Here is a 21,659-nt window from a genome sequence, read left to right on the forward strand (position 1 = left end):
TTTGAAATTAAATTGAAAAGTGCATGTTTACTTGCCACCAAATCTGATATTGATGATCTAGATTTCAGCAAATCTGTTTGCTATGCTTTTGTGTGCAAAGAGGCATTATTTTCATTTGAGGACGTGCCTTCCTCTTTGCCTCCTGCTGTTACTAACATTTTGCAGGAGTTCGCTGACGTCTTTCCATAAGATGTGCCACCGGGATTACCACCTATTTGAGGGATTGAGCAACAGATTGACTTAATTCCCGGTGCTTTGCTACCCAACTGTGCACCATACCGTACCAATCCAGAGGAGACGAAGGAGATTATGCGTCAAGTCCAGGAGCTGCTCGACAAAGGTTATATTCGCAAATCCCTTAGTCCTTGTGCTGTTCCTATTATTCTAGTGCCGAAAAAGGATGGTACATCATGTATGTGTGTTGATTGTAGAGGCATTAATAATATTACTATTCATTATCGTCATCCTATTCCTAGGCTAGATGATATGCTTGATGAATTGAGTGGCTCTACAATATTCTCCAAAGTTGATTTGCGTAGTGGATACCATCAAATTCGTATGAAATTGGGAGATGAATGGAAAACTGCATTTAAAACTAAGTTTGGTTTATATGAGTGGTTAGTCATGCCTTTTGGGTTAACTAATGCACCTAGTACTTTCATGAGATTAATGAACGAAGTTTTATGTTCTTTCATTGGACGATTTGTCGTAGTCTATTTTGATGATATACTGATTTATAGTAAATCTTTGGAGGAACATTTGGAACATTTACGCGTTGTTTTTATTGCTCTACGTGATGCACGTTTGTTTGGTAACCTTGGAAACTGCACCTTTTGCACCGATCAAGTATCTTTTATTGGCTATGTTGTTACTCCACAGGGAATTGAAGTTGATAAAGACAAGATTGAAGCTATTGAGAGTTGGTCGTAGCCCAAAACGGTCACACAAGTGAGGAGTTTCCTTGGCCTCGCTGGTTTCTGTAGGCGTTTTGTGAGAGATTTCAGCACCATTGCTGCACCTCTCAACGAGCTTACAAAGAAGGGTGTGCCTTTTGTTTGGGGTACCGCACAGGAAGAAGCCTTCACGGTATTGAAAGATAAGTTAACACATGCTCATTTACTCCAACTTCCTGATTTTAATAAGACTTTTGAGCTTGAATGTGATGCTAGTGGAATTGTATTAGGAGATGTGTTATTACAAGATGGCAAACCTGTTGCATACTTTTCTGAAAAATTGAGTGGGCCTAGTCTGAACTATTCTACTTATGATAAAGAATTATATGCTCTTGTTCGGACCTTAGAAACATGGCAACATTATTTATGGCCCAAGGAATTTGTTATACATTCTGATCATGAATCTTTCAAACACATTAAAAGTCAAGCAAAATTGAACCGTAGACATGCTAAATGGGTTGGATTCATTGAGATTTTCCCTTATGTCATTAAACACAAGAAGGGTAAAGAAAATGTTATTGCTGATGCATTGTCTCGTCGTTATACTATGCTTTCACAACTTGACTTTAAAAGAATTGGTTTGGAGACCATCAAAGATCAATATGTGCATGATGCTGAATTTAAAGATGCCTTGCAGAATTGTAAGGAAGGGAGAACTTGGAAAAAGTTCGTCGTTAATGATGGATTTGTGTTTCGTGCTAACAAGCTATGCATTCCAGCTAGCTCCGTTCGTCTTTTGTTGTTGCAGGAGGCACATGGAGGAGGATTAATGGGACACTTTGGCGTGAAGAAGACTGAGGATATACTTGTTACACATTTCTTTTGGCCAAAGATGAGACGGGATGTTGAGCGTTTTGTTGCTCGCTACACTACATGTCAAAAAACTAAGTCACGACTCAATCCTCATGGTTTATATATGCCTTTGCCTGTACCTAGTGTTCCTTGGGAGGATATATCTATGAACTTTGTTTTAGGTTTACCTTGAAAAAAGAAGGGGAGGGATAGCATATTTGTTGTCGTGGATAGGTTCTCAAAAATGGCACACTTTATACCATGTCATAAAAGCAATGATGCTGTTAATGTCGCCGATTTGTTCTCTCGTGAAATTATTCACTTGCATGGTGTGCCAAATACTATTGTTTCTGATCGTGATACTAAATTTCTTAACCACTTTTGGAGATGTTTATGGGCTAAGCTGGGGACTAAACTACTTTTCAGTACTACATGTCATCCCCAAACTGATGGACAAACTGAAGTAGTCAATAGAACATTGTCTACCATGTTTAGGGCTGTTTTTAAGAATAACAAGAAAAAGTGGGAAGAATGCTTGCCCCATATTGAATTTCTTATAATCGGTCGTTGCATTCTACTACTAAGATGTGCCCTTTTGAAATTGTGTATGGTTTCCTACCTCGTGCACCTATTGATTTCTTGCCTCTTCAATCTTCGGAGAAGGTTAATTTTGATGCTAAACACGTGTTGAATTGATCTTAAAAATGCATGAGTTAACTAAGGAAAACATTGAGCGCATGAATGCTAAATATAAACTTGTTGGAGATAAGGGTGGAAAACGTGTTGTATTTGCACCTGGAGATCTTGTTTGGTTACTTTTGCGTAAGGATAGGATTCCTAATTTGCGCAAGTCAAAGCTAATGCCACGTGCTGATGGTCCTTTTAAGGTGTTAGAAATATAAAAGATAATGCATATAAACTTGAGTTCCCTGCAGATTTTGGGGTTAGTCCCACTTTTAACATTGCAGATTTGAAGCCTTACTTGGGTGAGGAAGATGAGCTTCCTTCGAGGACGACTTCAATTCAAGAAGGGGAGGATGATGAGGACATCACTAACAAAGTTACACCCACAGCCCCTACTGATACATATACAGGACCAATTACTAGAGCTCGCGCACGCCAATTAAATTACCAGGTACTTCTGTTTCTTGGTAATGGTTCTAATGTTCGTGAGAATATGATGCTGCCTAAATTGGATACATTTGTCTTGCTTACAAATGAAGGGCCTAGCTTGGATAAGAAGGATGATCATTGGAGCAAGATAAAGCATGGAGATGATGGCATGCGCAAGGGGAACAAGAACGGAGTTACAAATAATGATTTCAGGACTTTGAAGCCACCATAATGAGTGTGTGAAGCCTTGGACGAAATATACAAGATGCCACTTCATAAATTTCGTCCAGAGGCTATTATAGGTGCTGCGTCACCTTATTATTGGGCCAGGCTCATGTAATTTCGAATACTTGAGTATAGGCTGATTTTGGAGTCCGTATGTGTGGGGAAACAAGAGTTAGGGTTGGTTTTCGGACCCCTCCTCTAAGGGCCACGAAATTCCCCCCTCTTCCTCCATATATACAGCCCTTAGGGCCTCGTTTAGACTTTGGGTTTTGTTTAGGTTAAAGTTCGCCATAGCTGCAACTTCGTGTACTCCACTTTTGTTCAGCGACCAGACAAAGGCGTCACAGAACCCCACCTTGATCAATTAAACTTTCCTTTTATATTCGCAATATCCAGATTGCAATCTTAGTTTCTTGCTTGTTCTTCGTTTGCCTGCAGGAAACAGACCTTCGTGGTCAGGTTGATCGTGCTCCGGTGTGGTCAATAACCTCTCGGAGTTGGTTTAGCGATTGCTAAGGCGCGACGTCCTCGCATGTTCGTAGTCGGATCGTCAAAATCGACTTCCTCTAAAACGATAGCCACCATCTCATCGGAAGACGGAACACCTTTGCCTCTACCACATCATCAGAGGGGCAGCAAGAATGATGAAGAACCCCTCTGTGATCGATTCCCCCTCCAGCAGAGTGCCGGAAAAGGCCTCCAGATGGGATCTCGTGGTTCTGGAACTTGCGGCGGCGAAAAAAGTATTTCGTGTACTCCTCTGTTGGTTTTATGATTAAGAATTTATAGATGCGGGGTTAGGTCAAACGGAGCCTCGTGGGCCCCACAAGGCACCAGGGTGCGCCCCAAGCCCAGGGTGCACCCTGGTACCTTGTGGGCTACTGCTCCGGCTTCTCGTCCCCTTCCGAAGCTTCCAGGGTCTCTTATTGTCAGAAAAAATCTCTAAAAAATTGCATGGCATTTGGACTTCGTTTGGTATTGATTTCTGCAAAGTCAAAAACAAGTAAAAACAACAACTGGCACTGGCACTAGTTAATAGATTAGTTTCAAAAAATGATATATTGTTGCCTGAAAGTGTATATAAAACATTCAAAATTAATAATATAATAGCATGGAATAATTAAAAATTATAGATATGTTAGAGAAATATCATTGACATGAAACAATAAAAAATTATAGACACGACGGGGACGTATCGGCAAGCAGTCACCAAGATTCTCATGCACGCACTATCAAGCTTCCATGGATCCCATGTATGGCAACAAAGCCGAGTGGATACATCGAGATCTTTGGGTTAGTACTACGTTGGTCCATATCAGAAGCCAGATAATTATATTTAACTAATATATGCTAGGATCACTTTATCTGCGAGGATGGGTTCCAGGCTGACACATGCCTGCACATGGAGAGAGTTGCGAAGAAAAATCTCCCCGACGTGCATGTTGCATGATGTGCACTACAAAGTCTGTGGTTAGATTTTATAGTAGGGGTGAAAATGGGAAGCCGATAATGAAGCCACGACACAAATCTAGAGCAGGACCAGTACTTGTCAGTAAGTAACATCACTGCTTGCTACTCCCTCAGATTACCATTACTTGTTTCTTTTCTTCGTCATATACTCATATGATGTATTTTTTTCTATGTAGGTGATGGAGAAATGGATACCAGCGTATTGTTGGGAGAGGTTGGCGGATATGTGGTGCACCCCAGTGTGGCAGGAGCAGCACATGAAGAAAACAAATACTGATGCAGGGCTGACTCGTTCAGGATAGCCTCAACCTAACAGGAGGCGGGAACAAGGATGGCCACCACTACCTTGTCGACGGCTCAATCTCCACTCCTCAAATCCCCAGCATTCTCAGCTCCATGTACAAAGCACGAGCTCAAGTGTTTCCGTACGGATTCGCCTAATGTCTAGTGCGGCTGTGACTGTCGTGCTCCAGGTGTGTACCTTTCATACCCATGTCTTTACATTCTTGCACTACAACATATGCTTGAGATTGCGATGGCATAATATCGGCCAAGTTGGAGGCAGAAAGAGCTGCACGGGACAGAGTTGGCGAAAGAAATGAGACAAAAGTGAGGAATCCAAGAGAAGGAATGAGGCAGGAAATAAGAACCTCCAAGACCAAGTAAAGGTTTCATGTGGATCATCATCTAGCATTTATGGAACAATGTATAGGAGTGATGTGTTTGTTATTCATCAGACTGTATTGGCCGCGTAATCCAGCAGGGTTGGTCTTGGATTCCTCCTGCATGCGCAGCATATGTCCGGCGGCAAGCATCATGGTAGCCCACATTTCAGAATAGGTTGCATCTTGTACCAACTTCGGGCACGGGTCAGGGCATGGAAAAGTTTGCCAACTCGCTCAGCTGGATTGTTTGTCTGATTGAGCAAAATAATTCTTCTGCACATATAAGTTGACCATGTAGAAGTTTTTTCATAGATGTTTATGCAACCATTAGTTGGTATTTACTTGAGGCACTTTAGCTAATCACGGAGCAGTTCTAAGCGGGTTTACGCAAGCAACTTTTGTTTATGAAACTTAATTATTTCCATTACTAACCATCAAACGTACTAATTGCCCCGACACTCGCCTGGTACGTAGCACTGTAACCATCTGTTTTGATCAGACTAGACGACCCTTCTCGACTTACCCTCGGCTAGTTAGGATTGATCTCACACTAAGTTGTTAACAGATACTCCTACATGATACTAACATATAGAGCTATGAGATCGATCCTAACCTTTCCAACACGTTTACAACAGCACACGCAACCCTGCACAGTTTATACAACACAGTTTTACAATTTTTAACCGTGGAAACACTGGACTTATCCCACACAAAGCATTACATTCAGCAAATTTCAAATTAACAGTTCGATTAATCAATCACCAGGTTAGAGTTCTCGCATAGACCGCTAGTTGTCATGGCCAGCAACACTGGTCATGCACACAGAGATGTACGACAGCTCGGGCAGGTCCTTCATTTAAAGACACTAAACACCAGCGCCTAGACTTATGCGAGGCCAAAATTCATGTAGGTCATGCAGACAAACACAAAATGCCCGGGCCAAAATTAGGGACGAGTCATTCGTGTGCTATGTGAGGCCAAAATTCATTAAATATGTGTAGATCTCATGCATTGTTTCACCTGAAATGAGCGGGGCCAAGCAGACATGAGGATGCATCCATTGACGCAGGCATATGTTGTGCAGTACAAGCTCAGCGCATAGAAAGTTGGACCTGTGCCGAGTTTGGCATCGGATCCCAATACGATGGCACAAATAGGAGCGGCAATATGGCTGCACTTTATTGCGATACCGGACCGTACCTTGTGTATATAGCGCTACAGTTGGGAACCGGTATATCATTCATATTACACGTTGGCACTCATTGTATCCATCTCGAAGCATGCATGACACGGCCTAGATAAAGTGCGCCAATGCCGCCGTGCACTGAAAGTGCGCTCCATTAGTTCTTTTCCATACATCACCTATAGTATTATCCGATAAAACTCTTTGCTGATAATGCAACCAAAAATAACTATAGATTCTTTTGACCGTCTCGAGGCTTCGTCGAGGTCGCATCCCCCCTCCTCGTCCTCCTCCTCCTCTCCTCCTCCTCCTCTGCCACCACTATAACCCTGAGGTCGTGTCGGCATATAAGTTTGTGTCATTGTGTGTCAAATGGTGAACTTGTTTATTTTTATGACAACGAACTTGCAGTGTATGTGTGTGAATTGATGATGTTTGACATGTGATGTGAATGATGATGATATGTGAGACAATAAACTTGTGATGTCCTGATATGTACTCCCTCCGTTTCATAATAATTATCATGATTTCAGTTCGAACTAAAACCATTACTATTATGGAGTGGAGGGAGTATATATGAATTGCTACATCTTTGAATTGTAAGTCTTTTGGGGAACAAAGTGTAAAAAAGTACCACTGAGAAGCATTGCCGAGTGCACTCGACAAAGGCAATATATGCCGACTGTTAGACAAACCGCCCCCCGCCGTCACGAAGCCCTAAGCTGGGTGGTCCCGTTTTTCATGTCTTTGCCAAATATTGCCCGGCACTCGGCAAAGAGCAACCTTTACGAAGTTCTATCTCTTTGCCAAGTTTTTTTCCCGCACTCCTGAAAGATACCGCTTTGCTAAGTTCCACGTCATTACTGAATTTTTTAACCTTGCACTTGGCTTTACGTTGCTTTACCAAGTTCCTGATAGAAGAAACTCGATAGATTGTTGTGCACTAGGCAAACTTCTCGATTTCAGTAGTGAATACAAAAGAAGCTTGAAAAAAAAGACCCGATTTCAGTTGTTGAAAAAGGCTTGGCCTCATGTCCCCCCCCTCCCGCGGACGACTCGAGAGCTCCAACCCTAGCCAACGGACTCCGGTCCTCTTCCAGCCCCCTCGCCGCCACTGCCGGGCAAAGCCCGCGTGGTGTTGGCGGCAACAGGATACCCATTTTGCCTTCTCCTGGAGCGGATGTTGCGGTGGTCCTCCTCTTCGGCTTGGTGGTGGTTCTCAGTGGCCGGCACGTCAGGGCACGGGGCGCGCGCGGCCTGGAGGCGGCATAGCTTGCTGGTGGTGGCGCGTCGCGGTGGAACGTGCAGGGCAATGGCGGCTTGGTGATCCTCGTCGTGGCAGAGTTCGTGACTGGCCAGATCTGTGCTGGCCGGAGGTGAGGGTTGGTGGCTGACGCATGGTAGGTGGGTTGCTACGGCGGGCCTGGCAGGTTCTGGCTGAGGAGTTGTGGCACACTCTGGTGGCACTGGCGCCTGCTGGAGGCGGCGGCGCGTTCCCACAGGCAGGTTGGTGACGGCGCTGCATTGGCTCGATCAAGATGGAGTCTTGTGAGCATCGAGCGGCTGGTCACCCTGTGCGGCATGGCGAGCGGTGGTGCTCTCCTGGTGGTGCCTGCCTAGGTCTTTTCATGTAGAGGCAGGTCTGATAGTCGCAAGGCCATCCCTTGAAGTGGGTGACAACCGTTGCAGGCGGTCCTGGAGCTGGCCAAAGGTGTTGGGTCCCTCGTGCAGACTAGGAGTTGGTGGTGTGGCCGCGGTTTCCCTGTCGGGCGGTTTGGTCCCATGTTCCCCGTGCCCCATGTCCCCTGTTCCCCTAGTCCCATGTTCCCCGTGCCCCATGTCCCCTGTTCTTTCTGTCCCTCACTTCTAAAACAGGACCACACTGCAAACTTTAAACGGGTCGACACCCCAAGCTTTTCAAACCCGCACACAACAAGGGTTGCTAAGCTAACTACAAGAGGAAAAGGACCAATCTGATGACATCTAACCACACAGCTGAATAATTACAGTTGTTGCTGTGAATGAACTACATACAAAGGGCTAAAAATACACTAACAATACCACTGATAATGACAGAGTAGAAACCGCTAAAAAAGCACAGTAATTCCACTAAAAACACTGAAATTTCACTAGTAATGAAACTTGCAAAAAAGTGTATAATCCACTAAAATTACACTGTAAATCCACCAATGATTTACAGTGCAAATTTCGCTTGAAATACACAAAAGGAATTACACTGTAAATACTGCTTAAATAACAGTAAAAATTCCACTGAGGAAGTACTAAAATTACACTAACAAAATACACTAATGAATTACAAAGGAAAGTCCACTTAAAAATGCACTGTAATCCAATGAGAATTACAGTGTAAAATAACCTAAAAGTACACCAAAATTGAACTAAGATTTACAGTGTAAATCATATCGAAGTTGCAACATCGACAAAGAAGTACACTATAAACCAGCCGGAATTACACTGTAAACCCAGATATGAATTACAGTGTAAATCTAGATAGAAATTACAGTGCAAATCCACTTATAAAAAACACTGTAAACCACTAATAAATACACTGTAATTTCAACAGTTTTACAGTGTAAAATCCACTCAAAAAAGTTAACTGCATTGACAAATGCACTGGAACAACCACATATACGTGGACGAACATGAAGAAGCACCACCAGAGAGGGTGATTCCTCCAAGATCTGGTACACAAACTTCAACAACATGGCTAGAGAAGCAGGAAAAACATAGGTAAACACCCCTTCTCGCCCCCTCCTATGCGTTCATCACCTCCTATCGTCTCCCTCCTGCCTGAAGAAATCTGGAAGAAAGAACAGATGGAAAAAGAACAGAAGCACACTAAGAAAGAACCAGCACAAATCCTAGGAACAACTAGAACATGGTCGCAAGTACTACTAGTCTATGATCACAAGAACACTATATACTGAAAACTAGATGCCCAGATCATTGGTTTCTAGATTTGCAGAATAGGAACACACTACAGGGGACAAAAACACACTCAAAGATCACTAGGCTAGCAATTCCATTTAGGGGAAAATACAAGGGACAAAAACACACTACTAGGCTAGCAATTCCATTTAGGTAAAACTAGTTGAAAATATACAAGGTTGAGGATTACTGCAGTTGAGAGAATATGTGACTATTTCCACAAACTTTGGAAACTAAAAAACTAAAACACTGTTAAGAAACTTTGATCTACTAGTTTAGACACTTCCTGTTGAATGACCGAATATAAGTAACTTTGGAAGTGTAAACTGCTATGAACTGATACTTGTTTACACTGAATATTGATTAGCATTAACATAAACACTGAAAATAGAAATTATCAGAAAAAATGAGTAACACAATCAGGCTAAAAACACTAAGATTACAGTGTAAAACCCACAAAGAATTATAGTGTAACTCTACTAAGAATTACACTGTAATCCAATAAAGATTACAGTGTAAATACACCAAAATTGTCAATCTCTTTGCTACAAGAATAGCTTAACCAAAAGGAAGACAAAGTACAAACCATGTTACAGAAGTACGGATTGAACCAAGTTCACCTAAAAAAGGTCCGTGAAAATTACATCAAAGCCAAGCTCCCCTAGCCTCCTTTACAACCCACACAGGCAAAGCAGCGAGAAAGGAGAAAAAGAACCCAACATTACAAGGCAAAAATTTCCCATCTCTAATCTAAAACTAACCACACACAATTAAAAAGGAAATGACAAAAACCACTAAAATTACACTATAAAATCAACTAAAATTACATTAAGATTTACACTATAAATACCGCTGTAAATCCAGTTTGAATCCACTGTAAAATCTACTACACTAAGAACAACACTGAAAATCCGGTAGGAATTACAGTGTAGATCCAGTAGGAATTACACTGCAATTCTACCTAGAATTACAGCGTAAAATATAGTAGGAATTACAGTGTAAATGTACCTAGAATTACACTGTAAAATAGACCTACAATTACAGTGTAAAGATAGTAGGAACTATAGTGTAAATGTACCTAGAATTACACCGTAAAATCGACCTACAATTATAGTGTAAATATAGTAGGAATTACACTGTAATTTTACCTAGAATTACACTGTGAAATCGACCTAGAATTACACTGTAAAATCGACCTACAATTACAGTGTAAATATAGTAGGAATTACAGTGTAAATGTACCTACAATTACACTGTAATTCTACCTAAATTTACACTGTAAAAATCAAGACTCACAGCGAATGCGTAGTGACAACCGCCAAATGTCATTGATCTCATAGAAGCAACCTTCATAGAATCCTTAAACTTCTTAATATTGCCAAGGAGACTCTCATATACCAATCTAGATAAATCATAGTTCATCACAGAACTACAATCTCTGAAAATATGGAGATATTTGGGACTAGGAGAAAGGCTTGAATTTGGACACAAGAAAGTGGACAAGGAAATACACATGAAGCAGATGAAAATGTCTTCATCAGGCAATTCTTCAGATTTGAGTGTATTGTAGAAGAAAGAAACCGATGGGATGCTGGTCACATTGAAATGGGACAAGATAAACTCACGCCCAGCCTCAGCATCGGACATAATGGGCTCACCATCAACAGGAACATCTAAGATGTCATGTTTGACATATTTGGGAATCGGAATAAACTTCTTCCTAATCTGAATCTCTGAAGCAAGATCAAATTTGGACACTACCATTTGACAAACCTAAGAGGCACCTCTGTCCTCACAAATTTGAGAAGGCAATCTGCCCTGTAGCTCTGAAGAACACGGACTTGCCTAAGAGACAAGCCCACCAATAACGGTGGAGAACAACTTGCCAGAGTATCTAGTGAATGTAATGGCTACAGGAAAATCAGAAGACCTCTTGCGCTTCTACAACACAACAAGAAACACAAACAAAAGAAAAAATCAAGATAAATTACATTAAAAAGAAACAAAAGAAAGACATCTAGCAACAACTAGAACTATATGGAACTAGGTTCTTGTGCATCAATAGCCATTCCACAAAAAAATAGATATGATGAAGATTACAAAAGGAGTTATCTAAAACTTATATCCATATCTATCATAGAGAAGTTGCATGCAAAAAAAGGAAATATAAACAACAAAAAATAAAATACCACATTGCGAGCTCCAGCATTTGTAATCTTCCGTTTTAAGCAATTCACTTTCTGCCAAAACATAAAAAGAGGAATTATCCATTAACTACAAACATGCATTAACTGATACAAAAATGAAACTGGTACAAAAAAGCATTAACAGAAGAAACTGGTACAAAAGCGTTAACTACAGCACCACACTTACATGAGACACGTAGAACTCATACAAAGCTTTCTCCAAATCAGGATCATCCATATGACCTTCCTGCAGTTAACAGATGAAACAAATGAATGAACTAAAAACCCGGAACAAATAAGCTACCAAGCAAGAAATAAAAGAAATAAAAAATCAAATTAGAAATATAACCTCCGAAGCTTGAAAAGGATCATCCTCGACAAAATCATTGGGGACAAAAGGATCCCCATCTGAATCTTCACAATCTTCAACACAAGCAGCAGAAGTGCCCTTACCAAAAGCCTTCATGAGTTTCCCCATACTTTAATCTATAACCTAAATATGTACAAACACAAAGAGAAGGACAAAAAGTCTGAGATGAAACGGCAGAAGGGATAAAACATAACAAAAATATAAAGAAGAAATTCATTGATAGCATTTACAGTCTACATCTCTTTTATTTCACTACATAACCCACTGAGAATTACAGTGTAGAAATCCCCTGCGAATTACAGTGGAAACCAACTGAGAATTACATTGTAAGTACACTGTAATCACCGACTAAGAAAAATACACTGGAATTCCGATGAAGATTACAGTGTAAATCTGAATATAATTACAGTCTAAATCCTCTAAGAAAATACACTGGAATCAGATGCATCACAAGAACTTACAAACTAGCGATGCATCACAAGAACAGTCACAATTCCTCTGCTACCAATAACAGTGTAAATTACACTGAATTTACACTGTAGAATCAGCTATCAATTACACTGTAAATGCACAACGCAATTCCACTATAAAAATTCAAGTGAATTACACTGTAATTCCACTAGCGAATACAGTGCAAATCCATGGCAATTACACTATAAATCAGCTATCAAATTACACTGTACATCACTGACAAATACACTGTAATTCCACTAACAAATACAGTGCAACCCCACTGACAAAAATACACTGCAATTAGGACATATACATTGGTATTCCACTAGCAAATACAGTGCAGATCCACTGACAAAATACACTGAAATTACACTACAAATTTCTTTGGATTTACACTACAAATATTCAACCTATCCACTAGAAAGTTACAATGAAAATCCAGTATAAAATACACTGAAAATCACTCTAAAAAACAATGGGGATTGCACTGTAAATCACTGTAAATTCAAAAAAGGAATTACAGGGTAAACCACATACGCACTAAACGATACCAGTGAAGAGAAATGGTCTAGGGATTAAAGGCCCGGGAACAGAATACATCCGTTCGAATTGACTGAATACATCAGACTACTACAACTAAGCAAGCCAGCCTCACATGAACAACTCGAATGCCAACAACCAATCAATTACAGATAAGCATATCAAACTGACGCACATCCCAGCTACCGCGCTTAGCAGATCAATCAAACGCATCCCAGAAACGGCACAACCTAAACAAATCTACACGGAAAAAAGCTGCGGGGGATGGATACAATCATCATATCTGACAGACAAAACCAACTCCCAACCTAACAGATCACTGGAACAACAAAAAGGGAGGGGGGGGGGGGGGGGGGGGGCGAATCCGACGAACAAAATCGCCAGCGGCGGAAATGGGGACGGGTCGGTGCGGGGCCGAGAGATGCCGCAGATCCCGACGGCGGGAACAGAAGGGAGGCGGAGGAAGCGGGGCAACACGACGGAGAGCACGGACAAGCCACCACCAAAACACTAGATCGAGCGGCGAGGCGGAGCTCCAAATCGCCATGGCTATCTCTCTCTCGCTCGACTCTGTTCGGGGTTGCGTGTTTGAAGTCACAAAGGGGCTGGGAGGAGGCAGTACTCGTTGCAAAGAGCACTCCACTTTCCCAGGTCGCGACAAGTGAAGCACATGCAGCGCGCCACTTGTCGCAACCTGGGAGTTTTCTCTTTTTTCGTAGATCCGTTTATTCAAAACATTTTATCTCTTAAACCATGCGTCCAAATCTTGAACCGTTTTCACCGTTGGATTCCTCGCGTTGAGATCTTCAAAACTAGATCCCATGTTGATAGGTTTTGACGAATTTTTTTCACGAAAAAACCGGATGAAAAAACCGGGCGAAAAAACCGGACCGGAACCATGGTTTTCCCTTTCCGAAAGAGGCACGTCCGTGCCTCTCACGAAATCACAACCGTGCCTCTCGTGGAAGCAAAACCGTGACTCTCGTGGAAGAAAAAAAACAGAAAACACGTTTTTTTCCGTTTCCGAGTGACTCTCGCGAAAGCACAACCGTGCCTCTCGCGAAAGCAAAACCATAACTCTCGCGAAAGAAAAAAAAACAGAAAACGCGTATTTTTCACTTTCCGAGAGGCACGGCCATGACTTTCGCGAAAGCACAACTGTGCCTCTCGCGGAAGCAAAACCGTGACTCTCCTGAAAGAAAAAAAACAAAAAACGCGTTTTGTTTTTCCCTTTTCGAGAGGCACGACCGTGACTCTCGCGAAAGTACAACCGTGCCTCTCGCGGAAGCAAAACCGTGACTCTCGCGAAAGAAAAAAAAACAGAAAACGTGTTTTTTTTCGTTTCCGAAAGGCACGGTCGTGACTCTTGCTAAAGCACAACCATGCCTCTCGCGGAAGAAAAACCGTGACTTTCGCGAAAGGAAAAAAAGAAAACGCGTTTTTTCGCGCAAAAAAAAATTGAATTTTTTTATGGAAAAGCTAAGAAACACCGGGGGAAAACCAAAACGTCGAAAAAACCCGAAAAAACCGTTTAAAAAGCCGAAAACACGTGCGGAAAAATAAAAAAACAAAATCCGAAGGGAGCGTCCAGAGCGCGACACGTGGCAAATGGCTGAGAGCGCGCCAAGTGACGCTGATCGTTGCGAGGCTCCCGAAGGAACGCTCGTTAACTAGTTGCTCCCGGGAGGAGGAGGGTGACATGGGTTGCGATGGAAAAAGGTCAACCACACGGGCCCGATAAGAGAAACAAGACAAAATAATGGGTCACACACGAATCTCAGCACACAGATCGCAGGGCACAGAAAACAGATGAAAGCGAATTGTTTTCATCCGGATGTAAATTAGCAGATCCGTAAACTTTACACGCTTGATTCCCGGTGCCACGGACGGACGATGGCGTCGACTCGATCAAAGCCGCTCGGAGGCAACGCTCGCTGGATGGGCTGGAGCGTAGGCCTCTTTCCCTGGCCGAGTTTCGTCTTGTTTGTTGTTTTAGAACGAAGACGCTCGACGCGTCCGGCTTTAAATTAATAAAGCCAACAACAGGCAGCGTACACAAGAGTCAAGTCTTACAACACGTCAAAGCCCACAAAAGCTCTAGCTAAGCGGGGGCAGAAGTTCAGGATTACATGCCGGAGGCGGCAAGACCAGAGCACGCAGGCTCGCATCAATGAAGCCAAAAGGACCACCCAGACCCTACGAAGGCGGCGTGGGAGCTCTCGCAAGAGTGTAGACCTGTCGAAGACGGGCGAGAGCACGGTGCGGCAGCTCAACGTCTTGGCCCCTTGCCAGCGGCGCCCACTGCTGCAAAAAGATAACACATTTGAAGATAACATCAGCCGGATGTGAGGGGAATACGCCCTCAATCGTAAGTTTGTTCCTAATGCGCCACAGTGCCCAAAGTAATGCCCCAACACAGCTCCACACGACACGTCTAGCAGAACCAGACACTGACGACAGGAGAGCACATAGCTCAACACCTGACCTAGGATCCCAATCCCGGCCAGCGGCCTCTCGGACCGCAGTCCACGCAAACCGAGCCATATGGCAATGGAAAAACACATGGTTAGCAGTTTCAGGCTCCCCACACACCGCGCACGACCCGTTAGTCGGTCCATTGCGTTTGGCAATATTTACCGAAGTTGGGAATTTGTCAAGACACAATTGCCAAATGAAAATCTTGATTTTTAGAGGGAGCCGAGCCTTCCATAGCCCGGTCGCAACTTGCTGATGTGTACCTCTAGCGAGTGCTCGGTACAGGGAGTTAACCGAGAACTTGCCAGAGGCATTAAGGCGCCAAGACACCACGTCTGGGCCTTGAGAAAGGGCCGCCCCTTCCAGCAGAGTTAGCAGGTTTCCCAAACTTGCCGTCTCTGGGCCAGTGAGTTCCCGCCTGAACTGCAGTACAGGGGGGGACTCGGCCAAAACTTGCGCCACAAAAGAGTGCGGATCGAGCGCAATATTATACAGCGATCTGAGACGGGACCAGAGAGGTTGGTCGCCAATCCATAGGTCCGTCCAAAAACGCGTTGAGCAGCCGTCCTTAACTAGGAACTTCGCCCCCATGGCGAAGACTGGTTTTAGCTCCTGGATAGAGTTCCAAAAGGGAGACCCCCGTCCAGTTGCAGCAAAGAAATTGCCCGTCGGGAAGTACTTGGCTTGAAGAAGGTGGACCCAAAGACCAGTTTCACCCTGAGACAGCTTCCAAATCCACTTGCACATTAGTGCAATGTTCATCAGCCTGGAGTTCATCACCCCTAATCCCCCCTGGGACTTTGGACGGCACACAGCCGTCCATTTGACTAGGTGGTACTTCCGTCTGGGGCTGGCTCTTTCCCAGAAGAAGCGGGACCGTGGCGTGTCCAGCTTGGCATGCACACCCTTGGCCAGCAGAAACATTCCCATGGTGAACATAGGGAGCGAGGAGAGACTCGAGTTAGTAAGAATAAGCCGTGCACCTGACGACATAAATCTCCCTCGCCACGGGCCGACCCGGCCGGCCATCGTATTGCATAACGGGGCCCAATCCTGGATGGTAGGAGCCCGATCCCCTATCGGAAGCCCCAAGTATTGGAGTGGCAGAGATCCCAACTTACAATTAAGCAGATCTGCCAACTCCTGACTTTCGTCGGGCCCCATTCCCATGGCGACCACTTCAAACTTGTGAAAATTGATTTTTAGGCCTGACATTAGTTCAAAACACAACAATATAGCCTTGACCGTAGCAATACTATGTCTGTCAGGTTCGAACAACAGTAGCGTATCGTCTGCGTACTGCAGGTGGGAAACTCCTCCCGGGACCAACTGGGAGGCAACCCCTCTAAGGTGGCCAGCCAGACATGCCCTGTCTAACATTGCAGCCAAGGCGTCAGCCACGAAGTTAAACAAAAGTGGAGAAGCTGGGTCGCCCTGACGCAGCCCTCGTTTGTTACGGAAGTATTGGCCTACTTCCCCGTTAACCGCGATAGCTGTCTGGCCCCCCGAGACCAGCTGCAGCATGCGGTGAACCCAAACGGGCGAGAAACCTCTTCCCAAGAGGACCTGCCTAAGGAAGTCCCAATTGACACGGTCATACGCTTTTTTGAAATCTAGTTTAAGAAGAATCGCGGGCTCATGAGTATGTTTGAGTGAGTGAACAATCTCAAGCAAAGCGAGAGGCCCCTCCAAAATGTGGCGCCCACGGATGAACGCGGACTGGTTCCTACTAATAATACGACGTGCCACTGGGAATAAACGCGTCGAGCAGGCTTTGGAGCAGATTTTTTAAAAGGGCGTTGATCAACGCTATGGGTCTAAACTGCCTAATGTTATCAGCCCCTTGCACTTTGGGGATGAGGGAGAGGATCCCGAAGTTTAATCGCGAGATGTCAACTACTCCACGCATGAAACCATTATAGACCCCGAAAATCTGGTCCTGAAGGAGAGCCTAGAAGCATTTAAACATGGCCACCGGCCAGCCATCCGGGCCGCGGGCCGTGTCAGACTTCATGCTATGGATGGCGGTGTCGATTTCCTGGGTGGTGAAGGCGAGGCCAAGCGCGTCGTTTTCGGCCTCGGACACCCTGCCATCCGGACCCCACATGTCCGCGCGAAGGCGAGCCAACTGAGGTTCGCACGTGCCCATCTCAGTTGGATGTAGAACTGATAAACGTGTCGCATTATGTCATCCTGACGCAACAACAGCCCCTGGTCGGATTGCAGTCAAAGGATGGCACATTTGCGGCGGCGGCCGTTCGCATAAGCGTGGAAGTATTTCGTGTTCGCGTCGCCTTTCAAGGTCCATTTAAGTCCCCCTCTCCGCCGCCAGTACTCCTCCTCGGCACGGAGGAGCGACTCCACCTGTCCCTCCAGGTCGTACTGATGGGCCCACTCGGGCTCAGAGAAAGAGCGGGAATCGGCCTGAGCATCCAAAACCGCAAGCTCCTGGACAAGACGAGCCCGGCGAAGTTTGTCTTCGCGTCCCTGGTTGGCCCCCAGCCCTTAAGAGACGCGCGCAGGCCCGCCCCGGACGCGATCCACAACTCCATGGGGCCCCGCTGGGGGCCGAGCCTGTTCACACAGGCCTCCCACTTGTGCCTGAATACCTGATCAAAATTAGGAATTTCAAACCAAGCAGTTTCAAAGAAGAAACATGGGCTACGCTTGATCCTGTCCTCCCCGGTGGACAGGACCAGAGGCACGTGGTCAGACCCGATCCTAGTTTCGGTGAACAACGAGCACAAAGGGAACCACAGCTCCTAGTCGGCCGTAAAAAACACCCTATCAAGAACAGACCGCATCGGCGATAGCTATTTGTTGGTCCAGGTGAACTGCGCTCCAGACCTGGCCACTTCCCTAAGTGCCATGGCTGCGATCGCATTGTTGAACATGGCGACTCTGTTCCAGTTAATGTTAGCATTGTTTTTGTCCGCACGCGAGCGGATTAAATTGAAGTCGCCCCGCATCACCAACGGCAAATGCTAGGCTTCCGCAAGACCCACCCTGGCCTGGAGCTCGTTTAGAAATTCGAGCGAGCGCGAGTGATCAGCGGGTCCGTACACCACAAGCATCACCCATTCTCGCATCGACGCCCTATGTCTAACGTGGGCAATAAAAAAGGTGCCTGTCTCCCAAGACAAAACCTCAAAGCATAGGTTGCTTAAGCCCATAAGCATGCCACCCGAGTGGCCGCGGGCCGGGGACCAATGCCACGCGAAGCGCTCCAGGGGATCAATCGCTAGCAACTCATGGTGGCGAAACTCAGCCTTAATGGTTTCCTGGATGCCTATCGCGTCAATGCCCTCATTGCGCATGTACTCCTTAAGCTGGGTCCGTCTCCCAGCGTGGCCGAAGCCACGGATGTTCCAAAAAGGGAAACACATCAAATATTGCGGTTACGGAGGCGGATCCCGCGTGAGGTCACCGCCTTTGCCACACACCTCGTCCTTTGGGGCAGACGAGGGGGAGAGGCGGTATCATCCCCTGCGGATACCGCGCTCTGATTGGGCAGCGCAGCCACGGTCGAGGGTGCCCCTGCTCCCTCTGCCGGTGCGGCCGCGCGCGCAGCTGCAGCACTAGCAAGGGCTGCCTGCGCAAGTTCTTTCGAACGAACTAACAATATTAGCGAACGGGCATCTCCCTCACACGCCAAGTCCACCCCACTGCCCCCCAAAATAACCCCCAAATGCGTGTCCGAGAAGGATTCAAGAATCGTAAAACGAGAGGAGGGGGATTACCGTCAATCTCCATGTTCTTCTTGGCCTGCAGAAGTTGCGCGCGTTGGAGCGATGGCATGTTGCCCTTGGCTCCCTTGGGGCGTCCACTGGTGCGCGTCGGGGTTGGATCTGTAGCCACCGCCTTGGGTAGCGGCCAGGCCCGACGAGGCAGACGCAGATCCGCCACCAGCCGGGGCCAGCGGAGAGGCCAAAGCCATTACCGCCTGCTTAGAAGGTGGTGGCGCGCCTAGGTTCTCCATCGGGGGGATCGACGCCATCTTGCGGCCCGCGGTCTTCTTTGCCTGCCTCATCGAGCCGCTCTTGCTCACACCTCCGGAAGGGGGGCAGCCACATGGCGGAGCCGCCCCCATGCTCTCCACCCCCAAGCCCCGGGGAACGCACACCAGGCAGGAGAGAGGAGCGACGCCCAGAGTCGCATGAGGTCGTCATTCCCCGCTCCGCCTCGGAGTCGAGGGCCAGATTGGAACCGTACTGGTTCACCTCCAGAAGGGCGCCCGTCACACTGGGAGGCGCAGCCGCAGCAGCCCCCTGCCCTTGGATGGGCCCACCGTCTTGTCCAGGGACTTGTCGTGGATGCCCAGCTTGTCCCACGCCGCAGTGTCGATGGAGTCATCGCCCATGCTCTCGTTGTTGTCGTGGTCCGCATCCTTGTCCTTATCGCCGGGGCCTTTGCCATTGGAAGGTGGGGGCGGGGGAGGAGTCGTGCCGCGCCCCGGCGCCGCCAGCTCTGGCTCTAGCTTGATGTTATACCCCTCGCCGTTGAACCAAAGCTCGACGCGACCACGCAACTTGTCAGGGGCACGGCAGGCGAACCGCATCCGCACCGGACCCACCCGGATCAGGGACAATTCGTCGACCGCGATGGGGCGGCCGATCATGGTGGTGGCCGCCATGAGCCGATCGGCCCTCCGCTGTTTGGGAGGCATGCCCCACAGCTTCACCCACACCTCGGGCTTGGACATGGCCTTGGGCTCCTCCTCGCGCGCCTCCCAGATCTCTGCCATGATATTGTTGAGGGAGAGGAACATCTTTCCGCTTCGCGTCGCCATCCTTAGCATCGCCTTGTTGGGAAACACCACCAAGAACTGATCCACGCCGACCAGAATCACCTGCCAGTCCCATTCCCCCTCAAAAAGGTGTGGTAGCTCTGCCTCCAGAATCGCAGAGGAGAGCAGGCCCGGAGCGGCAGAGATGAAGGCCGTGTCCGAGCCCAGCCCCTCTCCCGCAGCATAGTCCTCCGGGCCCTCCACGAACAGAAGGCAGAAGAAACCCTGGCTCGGGATCGCGTTCCCCATGATCTGCAGGTGCAGCGGCTTGCAACGGGTGGGGCAGTAGGCCGAGGCGTGGCCTTCTTCTTGACAGAGGATGCAGAGGGGCTTGAACGAGCACTCGTTCTGGAAATGGCCGACCCGCCCGCATTTGAAGCACTCCGGCCCATCCGCCGCCTCCACCTCCACCGGGATCGGCTCGGCCGCCGTGCCCTTGGACGAAGATGGCGCCCCCGGCAGCGCAGGCGCAGCCCGGCGCAGATCCGCCGCGGGCCCCGACCACTGCTTCTGCTTCTTGGCGTAGGGGTCGCGGACCCGGTCGCCGCCGAGAGGATGCTGCATCTCCTTGCGCTTCAACTCCTTCTTCTCGAGACCGCGCCGCCGGTGTTCCTCCTTCTTTTGGTGCTTGCGCTCCTACTCCTTGATCCACCACGGAGGCGGCGGCCCCCAGCCACCCGCCTCCGCTTCCTGGATTGCGAGCTGCACCTTGGCCTTGGCGCGCAGGTCGCGCTTGCGCTGCCTCTCTGCTTCCAGATCCAGGGGAGGCGACATCGATGGCTTCTCCCCGCGCCGCTCCCCGCGCGAGCCCATCCGCACCACCTCGACGAAGGAGCGGCGGAGAGGAGGGGGATGTGATAGGCGGGGCAGCCGACGGGCTTGTTTTCCGTAGCGGCGGATCTGAGCAGTGGTGGCTGGAAACCCTAAGGAGGGATCTAGCGCGCCCCGGCGCACCCACATCCATTTATAGGGGAGGCAGGGAGGCAATCCTAGCGGCTCTTCGCTCGACCGGGCCTCGGGCCGCAAAAGCGCCCCCTGGGCCTCCTGGGCCGCCACCACCACACTACCAGCCCCCAACACCAGGTCCGACCCCACCCTTGTGGAGCCCGGCACCGAGGGGAGCGTAGCGGGGCCCCCAACTGGACCGGGCGGCCCAACTGTCGCCAGCGGCCCAGTCACGGGAACCATAGCAAGTTCCCCTCCGAGTGGAGACGACACCGGTCTGCCGCCGCCGCCCTGCGCGACCACCACCGGCCGCCGATGCTCCACGTCCAGCTGAGCCAGCTCCTGCGCCGCGGCCTCCCTCGCTGCCGTCAGGAGCGCAAGGGCATCCGCCCCCTAGCGACCCCATGGCACCCCGCCACGCGACGCCGCATGGCGACCCGTGCCGCGGCCACCGGGCGCAAAACGCCGGCGACGGCCCGCCCGACCGGAGGCTCCCTGCTCCTCGACGTGCGCGACAAAGTCAGGCAGCGAGCACGATGAATGTGCCCGCGTCG

General features: G+C 47.6%; 1 protein-coding gene across 2 annotated transcripts; it reads right to left on the reverse strand.

The window, feature by feature from the left end:
• Positions 1-8,655: 8,655 nt before the first annotated feature.
• LOC125517972 lies at positions 8,656-13,512 on the reverse strand. Of its 2 annotated transcripts, XM_048682934.1 has the most exons (5): positions 13,273-13,512; positions 11,886-12,029; positions 11,724-11,783; positions 11,540-11,590; positions 8,656-11,291 (listed from the first exon to the last, which is right to left on the reverse strand). In XM_048682934.1, the coding sequence occupies exons 2-5, from the start codon at positions 12,012-12,014 to the stop codon at positions 11,196-11,198; spliced, it is 336 nt and encodes a 111-aa protein (XP_048538891.1). In that variant the 5' UTR covers positions 12,015-12,029; positions 13,273-13,512; the 3' UTR covers positions 8,656-11,195. The 2 variants fall into 2 exon arrangements, with proteins under 2 accessions (XP_048538891.1, XP_048538892.1); XM_048682935.1 differs by having other exon boundaries at positions 8,734-9,222; positions 11,886-13,511.
• Positions 13,513-21,659: the final 8,147 nt, after the last annotated feature.

Source organism: Triticum urartu, chromosome 7 (genome assembly GCF_003073215.2).
Source record: "Triticum urartu cultivar G1812 chromosome 7, Tu2.1, whole genome shotgun sequence".
In the NCBI taxonomy this organism is placed as follows: Eukaryota; Viridiplantae; Streptophyta; class Magnoliopsida; order Poales; family Poaceae; genus Triticum; species Triticum urartu.

What these genes read in the sequence shown, in the direction of transcription:
- LOC125517972 (XM_048682934.1), bottom strand. Translation starts at nt 12,014, where the DNA reads ATGGGGAAACTCATGAAGGCTTTTGGTAAGGGCACTTCTGCTGCTTGT. An exon ending in ATCCTTTTCAAGCTTCGGAG is followed by an intron (nt 11,784 to 11,885) that starts GTTATATTTCTA and finishes TGTTAACTGCAG; the next exon opens with GAAGGTCATATGGATGATCC. An exon ending in ATGCTGGAGCTCGCAATGTG is followed by an intron (nt 11,292 to 11,539) that starts GTATTTTATTTT and finishes GTTGTGTTGTAG; the next exon opens with AAGCGCAAGAGGTCTTCTGA.